Source organism: Benincasa hispida, chromosome 5, assembly GCF_009727055.1.
Source record: "Benincasa hispida cultivar B227 chromosome 5, ASM972705v1, whole genome shotgun sequence".
Taxonomy (NCBI): domain Eukaryota; kingdom Viridiplantae; phylum Streptophyta; class Magnoliopsida; order Cucurbitales; family Cucurbitaceae; genus Benincasa; species Benincasa hispida.
In genome coordinates, this window is record NC_052353.1 from 37,019,374 (window position 1) to 37,039,981 (window position 20,608).

A 20,608-nucleotide genomic window follows, 5' to 3' on the forward strand; every position below is an offset into this window, starting at 1 on the left:
TTGAAAAGAAGCTTAAAATAAAATTTGATAAAAAAATTGTAATTAACCGAAATAAAAATGAAAATGAAAAGAAAGAGGGGAGAGAGAGAGAAAAAAAAGAAAAAAGAAAAAGGAAAAAAGAAAACTGTAAGGAAGGGATCGGATCGGCGAAGCAAACACTTGCCATTTTACCGAGTACGGTGGGGGGGTTTGTTGTCTCCTCCGCACAGAGAGATACTTCCAAGCGATTGAATCATCATTGTAATTTCTACCAGAGATTTGAAAGCTTTGAAGATCTACATCCATGTCGTTTAATTGTTAGTTTCCTCATTCTATCCATACCACTCCAACTTCATTTCATCGGAGCGTCTCCTCGCCGGTTACTGCAATGGTGGTCTGCAAATGCCGCAAGGTACTTTCAACTCTCCCTCCTCTTACCTCTTCTTTTTCCTATTGGATAGGGATTTCGGTAATTTCTGATTCGGATTGTGATGTGGAGGTTTGGTTGATATTTGGGATCGGATCCGCGTTTGAGAGTTTGGAATTAGAAGCGAACTGAATGCTTGATTCATTGGTTGTATGAAGAATTGCGGAATTATAAGCTCATTGCTACGGGATTTTTTTTTCTTTGGATTTTCACGAATTTTGGAAGTTCCGTTATTCGGATCGAGGAAATGTCTGAGTTTACTTCGCTATGCTGCTGATTGATTTGCCGTTTAATTCAATTGCGCTTTCTTCTTCTTCTTCTTGTAATTCATTATCTAATACTTTTGTTTTGTGTTTTTGGTGCTTCAGGCCACGAAGTTGTATTGTTTTGTTCATAAGGTTCCCGTATGCGGAGAATGCATTTGTTTCCCAGAACACCAAATATGCGTGGTAAGCTTATGTATTTGTTTTCCTGTATGTGGGAGGAATTCTGTTTGTATTCCAGTCTCTTATCGCATGGTTTTTCTGTAGTTTATTTCAAGCTGTATTACCATTCCCCAGTTTATTCTCTCTCGCTAGTCTCTCATATGTTATAGTGGTAATTTCTTGTGGTTTACAATGTGGAGAGCTGATAACTGTTTGGATAGTTAGCTACCATGGTAGAACCATTATACTTTCCACCTTTGGTATACAGTGCACAAGAGGGTTCACCTGATATGTGTGTGTATAGAGAGTGATGGACTTGGTGACATCATATTAATGTCTCAAGCATAGAAATTCTTCGTTCAGCTACTGCAATAGAACGACTTAGAACATTAGCAATTATCCTTGTTATGCTTTCCTTTTAGATTTTTGCTATGCTAATGTTGCAATTCTTCTTTCTTTTAAGGTTCGTACCTATTCAGAGTGGGTGTTGAATGGAGATTATGATTGGCCTCCAAATTGCTGCCTGTGTCATGCTACACTCGAGGAAGGAGTTGGTCCTCAAACTACTCGATTGGGGTGTTTGCGTATGTGACTTTGCGTATTTAGTTACCTTCTTTCCATGCAAACTTCAAGAATAGATTGGATTTTAATTGAAATGTTGAAGTAATTCATTGTCCTCATGTTAGATGTCATACATACGGATTGCTTGGTCTCACATATCAAGAGCTTTCCTCCATCCACTGCCCCTGCTGGATATGACTGTCCTGCCTGTTCTGTTTCGGTATGGTATATATATGCATGCTATTTAATATTCAAAGTCAAATTCATAAATAACCCTGGCACATATGCCTTCGAAGACCCTATGCTATTGTTATGTTGTTTCTTCTGCATGATCAATTTTATAGAGTTCCCTGTGATTGATGCAAATATAGTCTCAATAATGGAAACTATGCTATTGTCTCAGATGTCTGATTCCTTTAAGGTACTTGTACATTCTTGGTGTGCAGATATGGCCTCCGAAGAACTTTAAAGATTCAGGATCGCGTCTACATACAAAGCTAAAGGAAGCTATCTTGCAGGTTAGGTTCATATGCTTGATGGTACAGTTTTTGAGGTGATGATCATCTCAATTCTCATGTGACTATATTTCTATGTTCTCTTCCTTTTTTCTTGCTTCTATAGTGCCTATACAATTCCTGGGGATGTACAATGCTCTAGTTAAGAAACTAGAGAACAAGTGAATGGGAAGATTGCTTGATACTTATTAATAGATATCACAAAATGATAATATGATGAACTATATCATATGCCTCTAACTCTAATCATTCTCCTGAAAAGTGAAAAATTATTTTCTTGAATTCCAAATCATCTGTAAGATTGCATAATCTATAATATGCTTTCTTCTTGAGCTTGACCTGAGTACGATTTTAGATTTAGGGTAGCAAGAAACACTCAAGAAGTTAAAAACCTCTCATAATCTCCTTGAAGGATCAGCCATCTCAAAACAATGATCAGAATCATTGTCAAACTTTTCCTCCACTTCCTCACACTGCAAAAGCGTGGGGCCTAAGATGTATGACTCCGGCGTTGTTAGAATTTTTTTTACCGACCTCATTCTTCTTCTTTTGAAACTAGAGCAGATGAAATTAGAAACTGCTCTTCTTTTTTCTTTTTTCCCTTTATTTTTCCTCTCCTTTTTCTCTCTTGGAATTTTGGACTCTTAATTGGGATTATAAAGCTTACGCGTAAGAACCCCATTGAACCACCTCGAAGAGAAGGTAAAAAGGAGTTGCTAGAGACTGCTATCTACTATCCTATCTCTTGACAATCAACCTAAAGTTAACCAGAGACTTTGAAAGAATGATGTTGGAATTTGTAGTTTAGAAGACAGCTTAATTGGAGGGAATTCGAGCAACATGTTGATCTCTCATTTTTAAATCAGCAACTTCAAGGAATCAGACTCGAGGAGAGGAAAAAAAGGAGGAGGTGGCACTTTTCTTCTTTTGTAGAACAGAGGATAGGCTGCAATAAAACATTTCTTCACTTCATTTATACCTAAGGGGGTGTTTGGGGTAAGGAGTGGAATAGTGAGAAGTAAGGAGTTATAAAATCTGGGGAGTTGTGAACTCATGGGGCCCACGGTGTAAAGAGTTGATAAAATATAATATTGATGTTTTTTTAGTAGTGGGACCTACCAAATCCTTGGACTAAACAAGGAGTGGAGTTCACAAACTCCTACTTCCATACTCCTACTTCTCAACTCCTTGGACCAAACATACTCTAATGGCTTTGGTGATTCAAGAATCTGAATGGATTCACTGAAAGGAATCTCGGTTGTACTTTGTATCCTCGAAAGGCACTTCTTAGACATGCATGGGATCATTAGAAATTGAAGGAGCATGCAAAGCATCATTAAATGGCTCAATAAAAGAGGTCGTCGGTTCACAAGGAGGATACAAATGGCACCCTTCCAAAAAGGACTCATTAATACTTGGGAAGGCAATGGGCTTTACACATGTTCCTCTAAACCACTTCCAACTAGGAGACATGAATGCCTATTAACTCACCAACCTTGGGAGAGGTAGCATTAATTAAACGGTATTTTCAACCAAGGTAGCATTAATTAAACGGTATTTTCAACCCACAAAAGGACTTTCAACTTTCATTGAGAACAAAATAAAAACAATACCAGGGCATACAAAAAAACCAAGCCCACAAAAGAAGGTAGTTCATTAGCCCAACTAGAGGAAGACACTCCATCTATACAAAATTGTGCCATAGGATATGTTATGAAATTGACAAGTAAAGAAAGCGAGAAAATGTAAACAGTAAAGATTGACACAAAGATTTATGTGACTCACCATTAGTGTGTTAGCTATGTCCATAGGTAGAGAGAGATCAATTTTTATTAGAAAGAAATATCTGATAATACAAAATGCAGAGGCACCTTAGGGTTGGAAGGGTTATATATAGCGAACCCCTCTAAACCCGAGAGTCAAACTAGTAAATAACATAAATGCATATACAACTTAAGCGAGACCTAGTGCTTGGTCATTCAAAGCTCCAGATAATAGATTCAAGGCATTCCAAATTACAAAAGGTTTTCAATGCCTAGAGGGAAACATAAAATCTAAAGAGGACCAAACATCACTAGGATCTTAATAATCATCTAACAAAGCCAAAAGGGTATTTCTCAGTTTCTTATTATAAAAGAAATCTTAACGATCATCTTTGTCCTATTTGAAAGGCTAAACACGTCCTAAAAACTGTAGCGTTTTCTACTGAAGACCACATGCTTTAGGGGATGAGTGTAAAGAAATTCAGGAATATTTGCAGAACCCCTCATCATCAAGCTGTGGCATTCTCTGTCAAAACATCAAAAAGCGCTACACGTCTCTCATCAATTTGGTGCGGCTTCTAAGAATAACAGCAAGAATGCCAATTACCCCTTCGTAGCTACCTTTATGTCGAACCTATACCGGATGCTAGAACTTTTAGTGTTTGCTTAAAAACTTATTTTCTTGGGCTCAAATAATTTTTAGCATGCTTTCTTGTCTTTAGGCTCAAATATTACTTTAAATAATGATGTCAAACATGTGCGTTATAAATGTTGCAATGGGAGAGGAAAGCTTCAATGGTATTAAATGTAAACTAAACAAAAAAGGTTGAGCTATTTAGCAATTTGAACGTTATTTATTTATCTATTTACAAAATCTATGCTGGGACGTTGTTTTGATTATCATACGGAATATTCAGTTGAATAACTTTATTGTGAGAATAGTGTGAGACTCTTTGAGTGTCATCAAATTCTTGGTTCTAGAGCTATGTTGCTGATTGTAGCATGTTATGATCTTATTGATTTTGTTTCTTTTTGTTCTTCAGACTGGTCTGGAAAAGAATTTGTTTGGAAATCATCCAGTTGGATTATCACCAACAGAATCCCGTGGTCCTCCCCCTGCCTTTGCCTCAGATCCCTTGGTTTCCTCTTCAGGAGACACACGTAACAATAAGGGTTCATTAAATTCAATAGCAAACATTGAGTCAAATCTGGGTGAAGGGTTCTCCGCCACAAATGGAACTGGGTCTTCCAAAAATAACATTGCAGATATTGTAGAGATTGAAGTGCCTGGTTCAGAAGGAAATTTTGTGAAAGGCTCAAGTCCTTCAGGCGTAAGAACATCTTGTCTTTTAATGTTCCATTGAAGTCGACATATGATTCATTTCTTTCAGTTTGTTCACATACCATTTTGTTTTCTATTTTCAATTGCAATCCAGCCTGTTGCCACCACAAGAAAAGGTGCACTCAATTATGACAGGCAAAATTCTGAAATTTCATATTATGCTGATGATGAAGACGGTAACCGTAAGAAGTATGTTCGAAGAGGTAAGTTACATGTTTTTTGATATAACGTGTTAAGTGACCATTTGTTTCCCTCTGGATTTCATAACATGTTCGTTTGTTCAAAGAGTCATCAAATTATTGCCGGTCGGGGGGGGGGTGTGTGTGTGTTGGGAATGGTAGTTACGTGTTGATCCTTTTTCACAACAGCATGTCCGAATCCTTAAACCATAAACAGATCCAATCTTCTAGCATTCCCTGATATTTCATGTATGAGTGAAGCTTTCAATGTTTTGGACTGCCAAAAGTACTATTATTTTTCATCTGAATCACATATAGTTTATTCCCCTTCAAGTTGTGATGCATTTATAGTTCATCTTAGGAGTTCTTGATAAATTACAAATCCATCAATCCGATCATCTTACCCGATGGGATAGTAAGCTCACCAGTTCCTAACACAGCACTTTCTCTATAGAGTTTTCAATTTCAGCACCTTTTGTTTTGTTTTTTCACAAAATAAAGCACTGAACTCTTTACTTCAGTCATGGTTTGACTTCTTAATTTCCTGCCTTGTCAATAATAATATGGATAATTGCTTTTGTTCTTTAGTCTTTTTTCTTCTCCACACATTTTTTTGCTGCATTTTATTGTGGAATTATTGTCATCACTCCATTTTTCTGTCACCTGCAGGTCCTTTTAAGCACAAGTTTCTTAGAGCACTACTTCCTTTCTGGTCAACTGCATTACCAACTCTACCCGTGACTGCACCTCCTCGTAAAGATTCATCGAATGGCAATGATGTCAGTGAAGGTCGCGTTCGGCACCAAAGACCCTCGAGAATGGATCCGAGAAAAATTCTTCTTATCATAGCCATCATGTAATTCCCGTAGATCTGTTCTCTCATTCTGTTTCATATACTTTATGGTTTTCCTAACATTAGGATTTTCATAACCATGTGTGCAGGGCATGTCTGGCAACAATGGGTATTTTGTACTACAGACTTGTACAAAGAGATATTGGAGAAGAATTTGTGGATGACGAGCAGCAACTGCAAGCAGCACAATGAAAAATTTGAAGAATTTGTGGTGCTGTTTGAATTTGTTTGGCTCCTTGAAATCGGACCTTTTACCAATTTCATCATACAAAAGCACTCACTGTAAGTATATTTTACTTTAGGCTTTTCTGCCACAGTGAGAGGTGAAAGTATTTTTATGTGAGCCTTTTTGTCATCTTACAACTCTTGCTCTTGTGTTCACTTCACTTGTATGGATTGTGGATCAGAAAATTAGGTTAAAGAAAATATCTTTTGTTGGAACTAATTTATTTTGTAATTACTCAATTCACTCAATAATCTTACATAATAGGTTTTTTCTTTAATCATTTTTTTTTTCGAGATGTGGCAATTCTAGATTCTAGTTTCCATCTCGTGGAAGAAAGCAGGGATTTCGGTCTAGATTTTGAACCGGTCAATTTAACTTCTTCAAGAAGTGAATAAACCATTGGATTCAAAAGCCTAAACTAACTTAATGTGAGGTTAGAGGTTCGAATCCTTTATAATCTCGCATGTTAAACTTAAAAATCTAAACCAAACTAATTGATGAGTTGCACTTGATCTACCTTGCAAAGGGAACACAATTTCTAAAATTCATCATGTGAAATAAAGGCTTTCTTCTTTTCCTTCTTTGTATTTTTTTCCCATTATTGCAAAATATTTATTTATTAATTTTAAGACTAAATGTTCTTTTAAAAATAATATTAATTTATACCTTTAAATTTACTAAATAACTTTCTATTTGCGTCGATTTAGTCTTTGAACTTTTATAAGTATCAATTTAAGTGCATTTCGTATGGATGAACATTGTGAGATAATTTTATCAATTAAACTCTTCAACATTCATAAATAAATCAATTTCAATTTTTAGTTAGGATTTCTTTTAAAAATAGCTCGTATATCAATTCTAATAATTCATTTTGTTAATATGACATTTAAAGAAATTTGTCCACGTTGAAGAATTTGAGGCATCGGCTATACTTTTCTAAGGTAATCTTAATAAAAGTATCTAAATTTATGACAATTTAGGAATTGTATTAATTAATACAATTATGGTATTTTTTTAGATGAAATTTGGATGAAGTTATAAATTGAAAAGAATTTTAATTTACATAATTTTAAGTTTAGGATATAAATAGATATTTTTCTTATACGTTTACTTATGCTTGGATGCTTTCTCTGATTTAGTCCTCATTGTTCAAAAGATTTCGGTTTAATTGTATATGTATTAACAATTTTTAATTTAGTTTTTCACTATTAGTGAATATTGAATTTGGCTTATGATACAGTTAATAGTTAATAATTGCTGAATTTACAGAAAATGGAAGAGGAAAAATTTGATTCATCCATTTTGTTTAAAAGCAGAGATATCCAATTTTTTTTTAGTCAATTTACTTGGTCTTATACTATGCAACTTTATCATTAATCGATTTTAAGGATTCGGATTGACTTAATAAAAAAGTATTTTTTAAAAAATTCATTTTTATTTAAATTTTTTTGATAAAAGTTTTTAAAAATATACTTTAAAATCTATTTTTAATGATTGTCAAATATTTTATTTTTTTTTTTCTAAAATGACTTATTTTTTAAATTAAATATTCGAAAATGTATTTCAAACACACCTTAAAATTCACCTACTGTTAAATTGAAAAGTGTTAATCCAATAGAGACTAAATTAAAACTTTTTGAACAAAAATTAAGAAACAGAGTATCCCAACACTAAATTGAAAATTGTTAACACATTAAAGACCATTCTTTTTCAAGTCTTGTGCTTGGTTTTAAATAAAAGTTCTTGATTTGTCAATTATCTTTCAAAAAGTAGGGAAAAAAGAAGAAAGGAAAAAGAAAAAAAAAAGGAAAAGCATATTAAATATAATAATAAAAATGTTTTATTTATTTATTTATTTTTTACTTTAATTAAATGGGGAGATGAGATCAAAGTGAGTAACTATATTTGCATGTATTTCATTCTTTAAGATCAGAGGTTCAATCATTTGGTAATAAAAAACAAATGTAGATGTGAGAATTGTATTGAACATATCCTTTTGTTACGATTTTAATTTCTTAATTAGTTATGTTTAATTTTGGCTACTCCTAAGTCCTAACTAGCTTGGGCTTATTTGTTAGCTTCCAGTCCTTTTAAGCTCAATTCTTTTAGGACCCATCGATAACGTTCTTGTTTTTCATTTCCTGTTTCTCGTACTCTGTTTCTTGTTTCTTATTTCCTCTTTTTTGAGAATAAGAAACAAAAATATGTTTGATAACTATTCCTATTTCCTATTTCTTTTAAAAAAAAAAAAAAGAATAGAAACTTGTTTGATAATTATTCTTGTTTCTTGTTTCTTATATTTTTTCCTTACATTTTTTCATATTTTATAGTTTAAATATAATTTCATTATATAAAATAAAAAATATATAGCCATTAAAGTATAAAAAATATTTATCAAATATATATAAGTCCCAATGTAAAATTAATAACAATAATACAATTATTTCTATCGTTTATATGTTGCTAAAATTTGATTTACAATATTATTTTTCACTTAAATCATTTTTTTTAAAATTTAAATGATGTAAACTCAAATCTAACTATTATATTATTATGTAAATGTCGTGGTTGTAAAAATATTAAAATGAACCTAAATGAATATCTTAGTAAACAAAATTTATATATTGTAAAATTATAATCGGTTTCATAGGTAAGAAAAATAAAACAAAAATAAAACAAAAATAAAACAAAAAATTTTAAAAAATATATAAAAATTTATATTGCAAAAGTTAAAATTTAAAATTAAAAAATATTTATATATACACATTAAAAAGGGAAATTATTTTAAATGACAAAACTACTGAAAATATTTATAAATAATAATAAATATCACAGTTATTTACAATAGACTACATTTTGTGTTTACATGACGCAGATAGACACAAATACTAGTCTATCGGAGTCATCGCAGATAGACAGTGAAATTTTGCTATATTTATAAATATTTTGGTTTATTTTCTTATATCTGAAAACAACCTTGTTGAAAATTTGAAATTTGAAAATCAAAATAATATATAAATCTAAATATTTTAAAATTTAAAATTAAATTTGCTATATTTATAAATATTTTGGTTCATTTTCCTATATTTGAAAATAACTTTATTGAAAATTTGAAATTTGAAATTTGAAAGTCAAAATAATATATAAATATAAATATTTTAAAATTTGAAATTAAATTAACATATAAATATAAAAGAAATAATAAAGAAAATAAATACAAATAAAAGAAAGAAATAATTATAAAAAAATACAAAATATATATATAGAGAAAAATGAAATAAAAAGAAAGAATGAGATATGATCCCAAGACTACAAAGTTAAAGAGTGTTTCAAGCAAGCTTTCTCACCACCTTAACCAAATTTTCATTTTAATATATTTTAGAAACAACTTTAAATAAAATAAGAAACAAAAATTTTGACCACATTTTTAGAAACGTTTCTCAAATTTTAAGAATAAAAAACAAAAATGGTTATCAAACATGTTAGTTTCTTAAAAATGAAAAATAAAAAATAGGAAACAAGAACGTTATCAAACGGACCCTTAATGGTCAATTAAGATTTTTCCATGTGGCAAACATTTTTTTTACTAATATAATTAAGCAAGATAACAAACGGATACAATGTAAGTTGCACCTAATCATTGTTCTTAAATCAAAATAATATATGAAATTATTGCTCTAAACATGAAATCCTCGGTAATTTTATGTTCTTATGCTAAACATGTCAATTTTTGTTATAAAATTGAAGTATTGCAGTTTAACATTTCTTAAAAATTAAGTTAGAAATTTTACATAAACCAACTCTATAACATTATAAAATTTAAATTAATATCTTCAAAATCACGTAAACTTAATTCAGTGATATCGATATATACTTCGATCTAAGAGGTTGGAGATTCAATATTCTATCTTATAATTATTGTACTAAAAAAATCATCTTATTCATAGAATCAGGTAGCTGAAGTTTCCCTCTTTATGTATACAGTCTCGCTCTTGAGGGAAGAATATTACTATATTTTTAATATCATAGTATTCATCATATATAATACCCCACATATATATATATATTTCCAATCATAGTGTTAACAAGTTATTTCGCAAAGGGTACTATTTTGCAAAAATATACCTTACATTTAAGGGTACTATTCTGCAAATATACCTTACACATTTATTTTATAATTTTTTCGTATATACTTCATATATAATAATTATCTTTGACATTAAAAACTCATACATGTAAATCCTAGATATTTAATGTTTATATCCATGAAATAATATATGCGATCCAAATGGATGGTAAGTAGGTGTCTAGCTCACCAACTTGAGTGGGCAAAAATTATCAACTCAATGTTTGACCCACCAATTTGAAATGTTCACTTCAATCACAAGAGTTTTTGTCTTTGTCGATGCAAAAAAAAAAAAAAAAAAAAAAAAAAGAAAAAAAGTCCGAAGGTCTTATAAAAAGCGCGGGCAAAGCCTCTATCGATATTTTTTTTTTGTGTGGACAGATAATATAGGTAAAAGTTCGTTGGCAGAGCTTCTTGTGTGGGTAGAAAAGACTTTTTGCCTACACAACTGACATCAGTAGAAAAGAATATCTACCCACGCAACAACTTTCGTGTGTAGAAATCATATTTCTATCCATTCATCATGTGTCGGCAGAAACTCTTTTTGCCAACGTAACAAGTTGTGTGGATAAAACTCAATTTCTGCCCATACATGATCTGTTGGTGGAAATGAGGATCTACCTATGTAAAAGCCTTTTTGGACAGAAATTGAATTTCTGACCATGCAGGATATATCGACAGATAGTCTTTTTTGTCGACGCACAGGTAAATGTAGCCAAAAGTTTTGTTTTTGTCCCCACACAAAACGTCGCCATAGCTCTACGACTACCAATATATATGACACGTGGCCATCATGTATTTCTAGCAATGCAAAAAAGCGTCGGTGGAAACTAATTTAATTTGTTCCCATATTTATTATTATATTATTATATGCTTCGCATGAATATTTAAAACAATTTTCAATTTCCTGTAACAAAATATATTCAACATCGTAATAACAGTATAAGGGTTGAAGGGTTTTTTCCCACAGACAATTGAAGGGAATGAATCATGTGCGGAAGCGTATGAATGTTGGTGCCATTGAATTTGTTTCAAATTTACAGTATAATAGAGAAGACATGCATCAAAACATGCTTGAAATTAACACAAATAGATGAGATACTTACCCTTGAAGACTTTCTTCAAATAGTTTCTTCTTTCCACGAATTCCTATGCCACACCATAAATTTCAAATGAACACCAACGTTACCAATAGAATTGACATAACCATTTGGCTACCTTACTATTCTCATCCAAGAATTTGGATGGTTAAATCCAAGATCTTTTTGGAAAGAGGGAATAAAAAAAATTCAGAGAGAAATTTTTCTTCTTTTGTTCTTGAGAGAATTAGAGATCAATCATCCTCTATTCTCAAAACAACTCATCTCATCATTTAAGAGAAAGAGAGAGGAGGAGGTGGAAAGTTCCAATAACCCCTTCACATTCTAAAATGTAACTTTCATTTGAGAATTGTTTAATTAATTAATATATGAAATCATATTTAATACATATAATATAATTAAATAATTAATCAATCAACTATTAAAATGTAACTTCCATTTGAGAGTTATTTAATTAATTATTATATTAAATCATATTTAATATCTACAATATAATTAAATAATTAATCAATCAACTATTAATTAATTAATTTAAATTAAATATTGTAAATTTAATTTAATTAATATTTAAATATATGATTAAATAGATAAATAATTAATTATGTCATATATTTAATTATCTATGCATTTGAATCATATTAAAATGCATCTCTCTCATAAACTATAGTTTTTATATGAATCTCATTCATATAAATAATATTTGAATATTATTCAATATATATATATATATAGTTTAATTTTGAATCTCATTCAAAATCAACATTTTATTTTGTAGTATATCCACATACATTATATAATGGTATCTTATACAATTCTCTTATTCAATTTGAACAATTCAAATTGTTCCAAAACTAATTGATCCTTGTTTTACCTTTAATGAGATAGCAAGAGGACCTAATGGACCTATAGATTAGAAGCTCCAATGCTCCAAAATTAAATTAATTGAACTCTTTAATTAAGTTAATAAACATTCATTAACTATGCGTTACTCCACTAAAGATCCACAACTACGTTCTTTGTATTGTAAAATATTTCTGTGTCCATGGATATAACCATTTCTAGTAAGTCAACCCTTCACAAATTGCTCGTAATTATAGTTGGGTCAAACTACCGTTTTACCCCTGTAATTACCCATTGCTTCTCAAGTCCCACTGTTTCTCTATTGAACAACCTATTTATGGTCCTACCATGAACAAAACCCTTTGAGGCTAATGAGAGGGAGGGCCCTATTGTTCAAGAACCGAAGTCAGCACTTAATGGAGCAATTCATCTGCTTACCCTAAACATGGGAATGAGTGAACTCCATGTTGTGTACCTATGTTATCAGCTTTTAATTTGGAAAAATCCCTAAAATGGTAGACATATTAAGTTAGCGACACAGGCTACTCTCCCCCATACAAATCAACAGACTGCCCTCATAGACAAGAGTTCATCACTCACTCAGAATTGAGGTTAAGTTACTTATGGCCATCTTATGAAATGTTAATCTCTTCTGTCAACGGTGTTGTAAGAAGAGATAAATTATTTCGCAATCCGGTCTTGTATAAGCTCTTTGTATAGTATAGCCTAACTCACATGTTTGCACATAAACATTTTGGATCACATCGTTTGTAATACTTACAACATTTGTAACATTTACAAAGTAGACCAGATCCGTAATGTCACCAGGATAAGACACCCAATCTTATCCATTTACTACAGACTATTTAGGTTATTATTTGAATATGATCCCCCTGTATGTCTACCATATACTGTTCAAGTTACATAAAATAACCTTAGATCTTAGTTTATTAGATTGATTTAATGAAGTCTAAATGTCAAATAAAATAACTCTTTATTTTATTAAATAAATAATTCATATTTACAATTTACAAACTACTGAAACCACATGATTTAGGACATTGATCTCAACATCTTAGATACCACTGACCCCGCTAATACTAATTTGTTTATGGTCCTACCATAAACTAAGTCCCTCTTGAGCCAGTAAGATGACGAGTACCCTTTATTTAAGACCTAGAATTAGCACTTAAGAAAACTACTCATTTACTTACTCTAAAGGCGGGAAAGAGTGAATTTCATCTTGCGAAGTTATGTTCCCAGCTCCCCACTGGAACAAGTCCTCAAAATGGTAGGCTTATTAAGTTGACGACTCGGGCCACTATCACCTATAAAAATCAAAGGGCAACCATCATAGACAAGAATCCATTACTCATGGAGGATTGAGATCGAGTTACATATGGTCATCCTATAAAATATTAATCTCTTCAGTCAATGGTCACTACAAGGAAATTGACCTTTTTCGAAGGTCAAAATCTTCGAAAAAAATTATTTAATAAACCTTCGATACATCTTTTTTCAAAGGTTATCTCAACCTTTGAAAAATGTCGAAATAGATCCCATCGAAAAAACTTTTTCAAGGGTTTGCTAATCTTCGAAAAGTATTATTTTTCAAAGGTTGATTAACCTTCTAAAATTATTATTTTTCAAAGGTCATATATCTTTGATAATTTTTAAATTATTTATCGATAATTATCTATTATCAAGTAGTCTTTTTCAAAGGTTTTCATTATTTTTAAGGGCTTATCATATTGTTTTCAAAAAAATTAAACCTTCATAAAAACTTATTTATCAACAATTGTATATCCTTCGGAAATTCTCTTACAAAACCTTTTAGTACATTTATTGACAAATCTCAGAAGGTTATTTTTACTAATTCATCTACCTGTAGTACCATGAATTACAAAGTATAAGAATAGAATAAAAAAAATAGACAATGACATGGATGAAAGTAAACTTATATGTCATAAAAGTACACCAAAAGACAATTGAAATTCTATAACATCAAACTACAATCAACTAGAAACAACTTTTTTACGCATCTCTGCCATATTTTTTGAAATATATCCTCAAAACGATTTTCTAATTCGCTTGTTTGATACCTAAGTGCTTCTACCTCAATCTTTCTTTGTTGTTCAGCATTTTTTTGTTGTTCAGATTCTTTTCTTTGTCGTTCAGATTCTTGAAGCCATTGTTCGGACTCATTAAGGCAACACTCAAGATCCCAAACAACTCAGAAGGAGTAACACCTACTTCATAACTACGAACATGCCCGTGTTTCTTTGGTCCAAATACTCGTACGAAAATCTCATCCTCGTTCATGTCAAATGTACCGTTGATCACTTGAGAAACATAGGATTTAAGTTCTGACTACAAATACAAATTCACATATTATAATTCAAAACTAACACATATAAATTCAAGCGTTTACAACAAACACATATCACTTCATGAAAATCTATACATCATTTAGCAACATCAGTTTTCCATATCATTTATCATCGAAATATACTCTCTCATTCAAATTAATACAACAATTTGTACTCAATTACAATAAAATAAACATTGATGGCTTAACATAATATATTAACTTTTAACACAACTCTTGATTGTTAATAGGTGTAATTGTGTTATATAATATAATTAGGCAAGAAATAGACCATCATTCGATCCAATTTTTAGTGTTCTCTATTTCAATTCAAATGCTTTCTAACTAACATGTTAAAAACAAGAAAAAGAACAAGATCAACAAAGAATTTACTTACAAAAACTTAGAAAAAGTACTCAAAGCTAATGTGTTCTATGCTTCTCTTTATCCTATCACAACAACAACTAAGTATGGTTAGATATTTCCAAATTGAAAGATTCTAAAGCAAACCCAACATTTATACACTACATAAATTCTATCTAAGTTCAAATTTAAACACACATTAAGGAGACATCTTTAAATCAACCATTTCCAGAACAAAGCAATAGAGATGATAAATTAAAGACCCTTACTCAAACTCTAATCAATAACATCATATCTATCTATTATTTTGTATTTACTATTTTCTCCTGTGTAGTTTCATTCACAACCAATCCATTATTGCTAGTGAATTAGCTCCAAATTATAATTCGACTCAGTTCTTCATTAGTGTCTCGAACCTATTTAAGTGAAAATATTATATCTTAGATAATTTGACTAAATTAAAAGAAGCTTATGTAATTTTTCATTTGATTACCTATTTTTCAACTCTTTGTTGTATACTTTGTGAACCACATGTGTGATATACCTTCAATTTAGAACGGTTCTTTTGGTTTCTTTCATCATCTCTTGTATTTCAAAAGTAGAGTATGAGCATTAATAAAAAATAAATCAATAAGCACAACTTTTTTTATGCACAAGAAAAAGATATTAGAATACAACCTGCTACTCAGTTGTCTTCCACAACTTTGAAAGATATTTTGCATCTTCTCTTGTAATTTCTGGTGGAGTATTTGCTAAAGTTTCTACAAATATATCATATTTCTACAACCATTTTTTCTTTAAATTGTCTCTCCAGTTGTTACAAGATCGATGAATTTGAAGAAATACTAAAGCCTCATGATCTTCAACTTTAAATCTGCAAAGAAAATGGTAGTTGTAATATAATTATGTAGGAATTAAATTAAAGGAAAAAAAAAACTATTATTTTTTCACATACCAATGTAAGCTCAAATAGTTTCATTTTTGTTGTTGTATCAATATATCTTCAATTTTTTACTTGTAAAGGAGTAAAGTGGACTTGTCTAGCTAAGATAGTGCATTGGCTTTTAAAGATATCAGTATTATCTCCAATGGGTCGTTTCTTCCTTCATGATACTTTAAATCTAATCCCATGAGGTAGTTTAACTAGTATGAGATTACGTGTGGGACCACACACTTTTCTTACTCTAAAAAAAAGATTCTAAAGTAAAAAGAAAGAAAAGAAAGCAAGTTACTAACAAATCAAACATAAATAATATATATATTATAAAAAACATGTTACCTCTATTAATAAATTTTTCATGACTAGTAGTTGATCCAATTTCTCCCGTAAATGATGATGAAGCTTATAAACCAACTTTTTCTTTAAATTTTGTTGAAGATTGTTGATCTTCAACTATTTGGTTAGATTTAGATGCAATTGTAGTATTCTTGTGACTATCTATACTATTATTGTTGTTGAATCTGCTTCTTACTTTTTTTCATCCTTTACACACATAATGAACTTTTTGTAAAAAGGAAGCTAGATAAACAACATAATAAAAATTGAGTATTAGTTTAAGAAATAAGAGATATCATATATTATAAAGTTAAAAAGAGATTACCTAACATAAACGAATTAAATTCCTCTATTTTTGTCTTCTTCATCATCTTCTTTTCGATAATCTTCATCTATGATCAAAGGGATATTGTAATAATATTTTGGATCAACTTTCAACACAAAATATCAAATCAAGTTTCTTCTATCTTCAAGGTAAAAAAACTTGTTCAGATTGGCTTGCTAATACAAATGGCTCATTTGTAGCAAATATGTACATTATATTCACACTAGTTAGTCCATGATCATAGATTCTAATTCCTTTACCAAGACTGTTGATATTCCACCATTTGCATTTAAACATAACGACTTTGTTTCCACCCATTTATCGTAATTCAATAATATCATGCAATACACCAAAGTACTCTTGTGTTGGGATTGATGCCCTAAAGTCTTGTGTCTCGTAGTTTGTAAACAGTTTGTACGAACGCTTGTGTTGTATAATATATGATATTTACTTCACATCTTGATTTTGCTCAGTTGTATGTTTTATTTCCTTTACCACAAATCAATAAACATAAAATCCCTGGTTATCTGTATGTAACTTAAGCATGTATGTAGTGACATACAAGTGGATCATGTCTTAAGTGATAACCAAAATGGTATGTAGTATATGAATATAGAAGGGAAACCTTATCCTAGTAACGCTATGGATGCGGCCCACTTTGTGGAATGGTCATAAGTATTGTGACTTGTCACAGATGGTCTGATCCTGATCATTCGTGTAGGGGACATGCGAGCAGGGGCGTCCTATACAAAGAGTTTGTATAAGACTTGACCACGAAGTGTTAACGTCTCGTTATATAACACCATTCATGACAAAGACTTCACTTCACTAGGATGACCATAGGTAACATGACCTCAATCCTGAGTGAGTTGGGAACTCCTACGATTGAGGGCGGTTCTTTGATTTGTATGGGTACGAGTGGCCATGTCACCGATTCAAACCTACAATTTTGGGGATTTGTTTGATTTGGGAGTTGGGAACTCAGCTACACAAGATGAAATTCACTCCTTCCCGAGGTAGGGGTAAGTAGATAGATAGCTCCCTTAAGGATTGATTCCAGGGTTTGAACGATGTGGTGCCACATACCTTCTCTTGGCCCGAGAAGTGTTCACACATAGTTGAGCTATGTTGTATTGTTCATTAGAGAAATCAGTGGTACTTAAGAAGTGAGATATAACTACAGGGGAAAAACGAAAAATTGGCCCAGCTGTACTTACAAGCACCTGTGAAGGTCATCGTACTCATGATTGGTTATATCCAATGGACACAAAAATATATCTGTGGTAAGAAAAGTTCAGCTGTTGATCTTTAATAGAATGTCAGGTAGTTAACAGATGGTGGATCTCATGGCTAAAAAGTTTAGTTAGCTATTCATGTACCGTTGGAGCTTCAAGCCACAGGTCCATTAGGTCCCCTGGGTAGCTTGGATAAAGTCGAGAATCAGTGTTTGGGTTAGTTTGAAATGTTCAAATTAACAAGAGGGAGTTCGATTATATGTGATATAATTGAACTGGTTAATTATATATGATATAATTGGCTAAATGTATGGATACATTATTTTGGAGAAAATTAGATATAAATATGATTTATATCAAGTAGAGGAGAAAAATACTATAGTAGATATGTGATATCAAACTATGGGGTACGAATATAATATAATTATATTCATTTATTATCATATTGGTTAATTATGAGATAAATGACCGTTTTATTCTCCTCAATCGTGAGTTAGTGGGAGCAGCCGCATTCGGTTATGGTAACCAATGAATAAAATGAAAATTGGACTCATTTTGACAAGAGGTTCGAAATTTCGCAATTGGTGTGAAAACGTAAACGATCGCCTAGCTTGAGAGCCTATGCGATAGTAGCTCATTGTCTAAACGATCGTACACCAGCGCCTAAAGGATCGCACGTCTGTCCCTAAATGATCGCTTAGCTTTCTTAAACTATCGCATAGCGTGCCACTTTCTAAACGATCGTCTACCTTTTGTTAAACGATCGCTTAGTAAAACCTACACGATCATGTAGCTTCATCTAAACGATAAGCATCCCTGCTATAGGATAGCTCTGTCTCTCCCACTTGCTTATCGTCTACACGATCTGTCTTTCCTCCTACCTCTACAAAATTCACTAAAGACCACACTTTGGATTCTCACTCCGAGAATACCAAGGGCTCCAACTGGTAGTGTCGTCCCTGCTGTTTACTTGTTCTTGACTGTTCGTGTTGCTGCCATTCGTGTAGACGATCGTACTGCCACAGTCGACTGATTTTCTGGGCGATATAGCGTGTAGAGGTTCTTTTGCTGCTTTGAGTTCGACGTTTGAAGAGAGTCTTCAATTGGTATGAGAACTTTTTTCCTTGTGTTTTATTGTTCAAAGCATGCCGTTAATTAGTGTTATTTTGCATTTATTTGTTGGAATGCATATGTTGTATTTCGGTCACGATGAAATCGGATAGATCCGAACGCGCTCATGGATGCTTTTCATTAAGAGTTCCATCATCTTGATCATCAGTTCCTCTCACTACTATCCCACTATTTTGTGTTTTTTTTTTAAATCATCACCATCAGTTCCCCTCACTCAAGTAGTAAAGTAAATAATTTATTACTCTAACTTCCAAAATACTTTAGATGAAACAACTCATAATGAAAGACGACTTAGAATATTTTTAACACCCAGGATAAAGCTCTTTTTCTACATCATTCAACAATCTGTAAAACTTAGAAACATTCTCATTAGGTTCTTCATCATAACGATGCTTATTTGATTCTCTTTTACCAATCTAGTTATCCATATTAAAAGCACCAAAATGATCCTCTAGTATTTAAAAAACATCTTCATCATCAGTATCATTATCATTTTCTCCTACTTCACAAGTAAAACTTTCTTCACCATGCATTGCCCATCTAGTGTAACTTGGAACTATTCCAAACATTAACAAATTTGCTTCAACATAACCTCGAGTCTTAAGTACTGTATTTTTGTATCTTTTACATGGATAAGATATTTGACTAGACGTTGCATGCATAAATGCAAAATCCAAAAAATTTCTAACTCCGTTCTATATTCTTGCAATACTCGATTTTCAATTTGCATCCAACTTCTATCCATGTTATACACTTCTTTGTAAAAAGTAAGAGATTACCTAAACCAAATTAGTACTTTAACCTAATTTACAATTCAAAGAATAAAAGGGAGAGAATGACAATAAAAGAAAAGTAAATAATGTATTTAAAAGTAGTTTAAATAATATAAGTACTCATCATAATATAAATAGAGAATCATCAATTCTATTATCCCTTTTTTTACACTTTGGGTTGATGTTGGCAAAAGATTGTTACTTTGCGTTATATACTTTTATGCACTTCAAAATATGAAAGATTGTTATTCTGCATTATAAAATATGAAACCAAGATCATCTTCCGAAAATATTTTTCAAAAAGAAAATAAAACTTTCCTAGGATGAAAATTGAGAGGTTAAAATATTGACTTTCCTAATAATCTTGAGGGAATAAAAAGAAATCTTTTAAAAACTTTCCTATGATAGAGATTAGGAGGTCAAAATGTTAATTTTCTTAATATTCTTGAGGTGGTAAATTTATTTTGGGACGCCAAATTAAATTCAAATAAATCTTCTAATGACCTTTGGCCAGTTATAATTATTGTTCATTATTATTTGCTTGAGTAGTAATCAATAAAACATGGGATCTTTAAAAATCCAAATAAAAAAAGTCTCTATCTTACAAAAAAGGCATTTCTTTAATACCTACATTCTTTTATAACCCTTTTATGTTTTTCTTTTAAAAAACCAATATGGCATGTTTTGGATGCCCAGTCACACCTATAAAGAAAGACCGAGTCCATTTTCCTCCTCTTGGAAACAATGTCGGCTACTTCCAAACCCATAGCGACAACTAGAATAATGGAAAAACTACCTTAT

At 31.5% G+C, this 20,608-nt stretch overlaps 1 protein-coding gene across 1 annotated transcript; it reads left to right on the forward strand.

The window, feature by feature from the left end:
* The first annotated feature begins 82 nt into the window (after positions 1-82).
* On the forward strand, positions 83-6,511 carry LOC120077172 (zinc finger protein-like 1 homolog). Its single transcript, XM_039031077.1, has 9 exons — positions 83-391; positions 775-855; positions 1,295-1,415; positions 1,518-1,612; positions 1,839-1,910; positions 4,714-5,001; positions 5,107-5,215; positions 5,861-6,047; positions 6,134-6,511. The coding sequence occupies exons 1-9, from the start codon at positions 368-370 to the stop codon at positions 6,234-6,236; spliced, it is 1,080 nt and encodes a 359-aa protein (XP_038887005.1). The 5' UTR covers positions 83-367; the 3' UTR covers positions 6,237-6,511.
* The last annotated feature ends 14,097 nt before the right edge of the window (positions 6,512-20,608 follow it).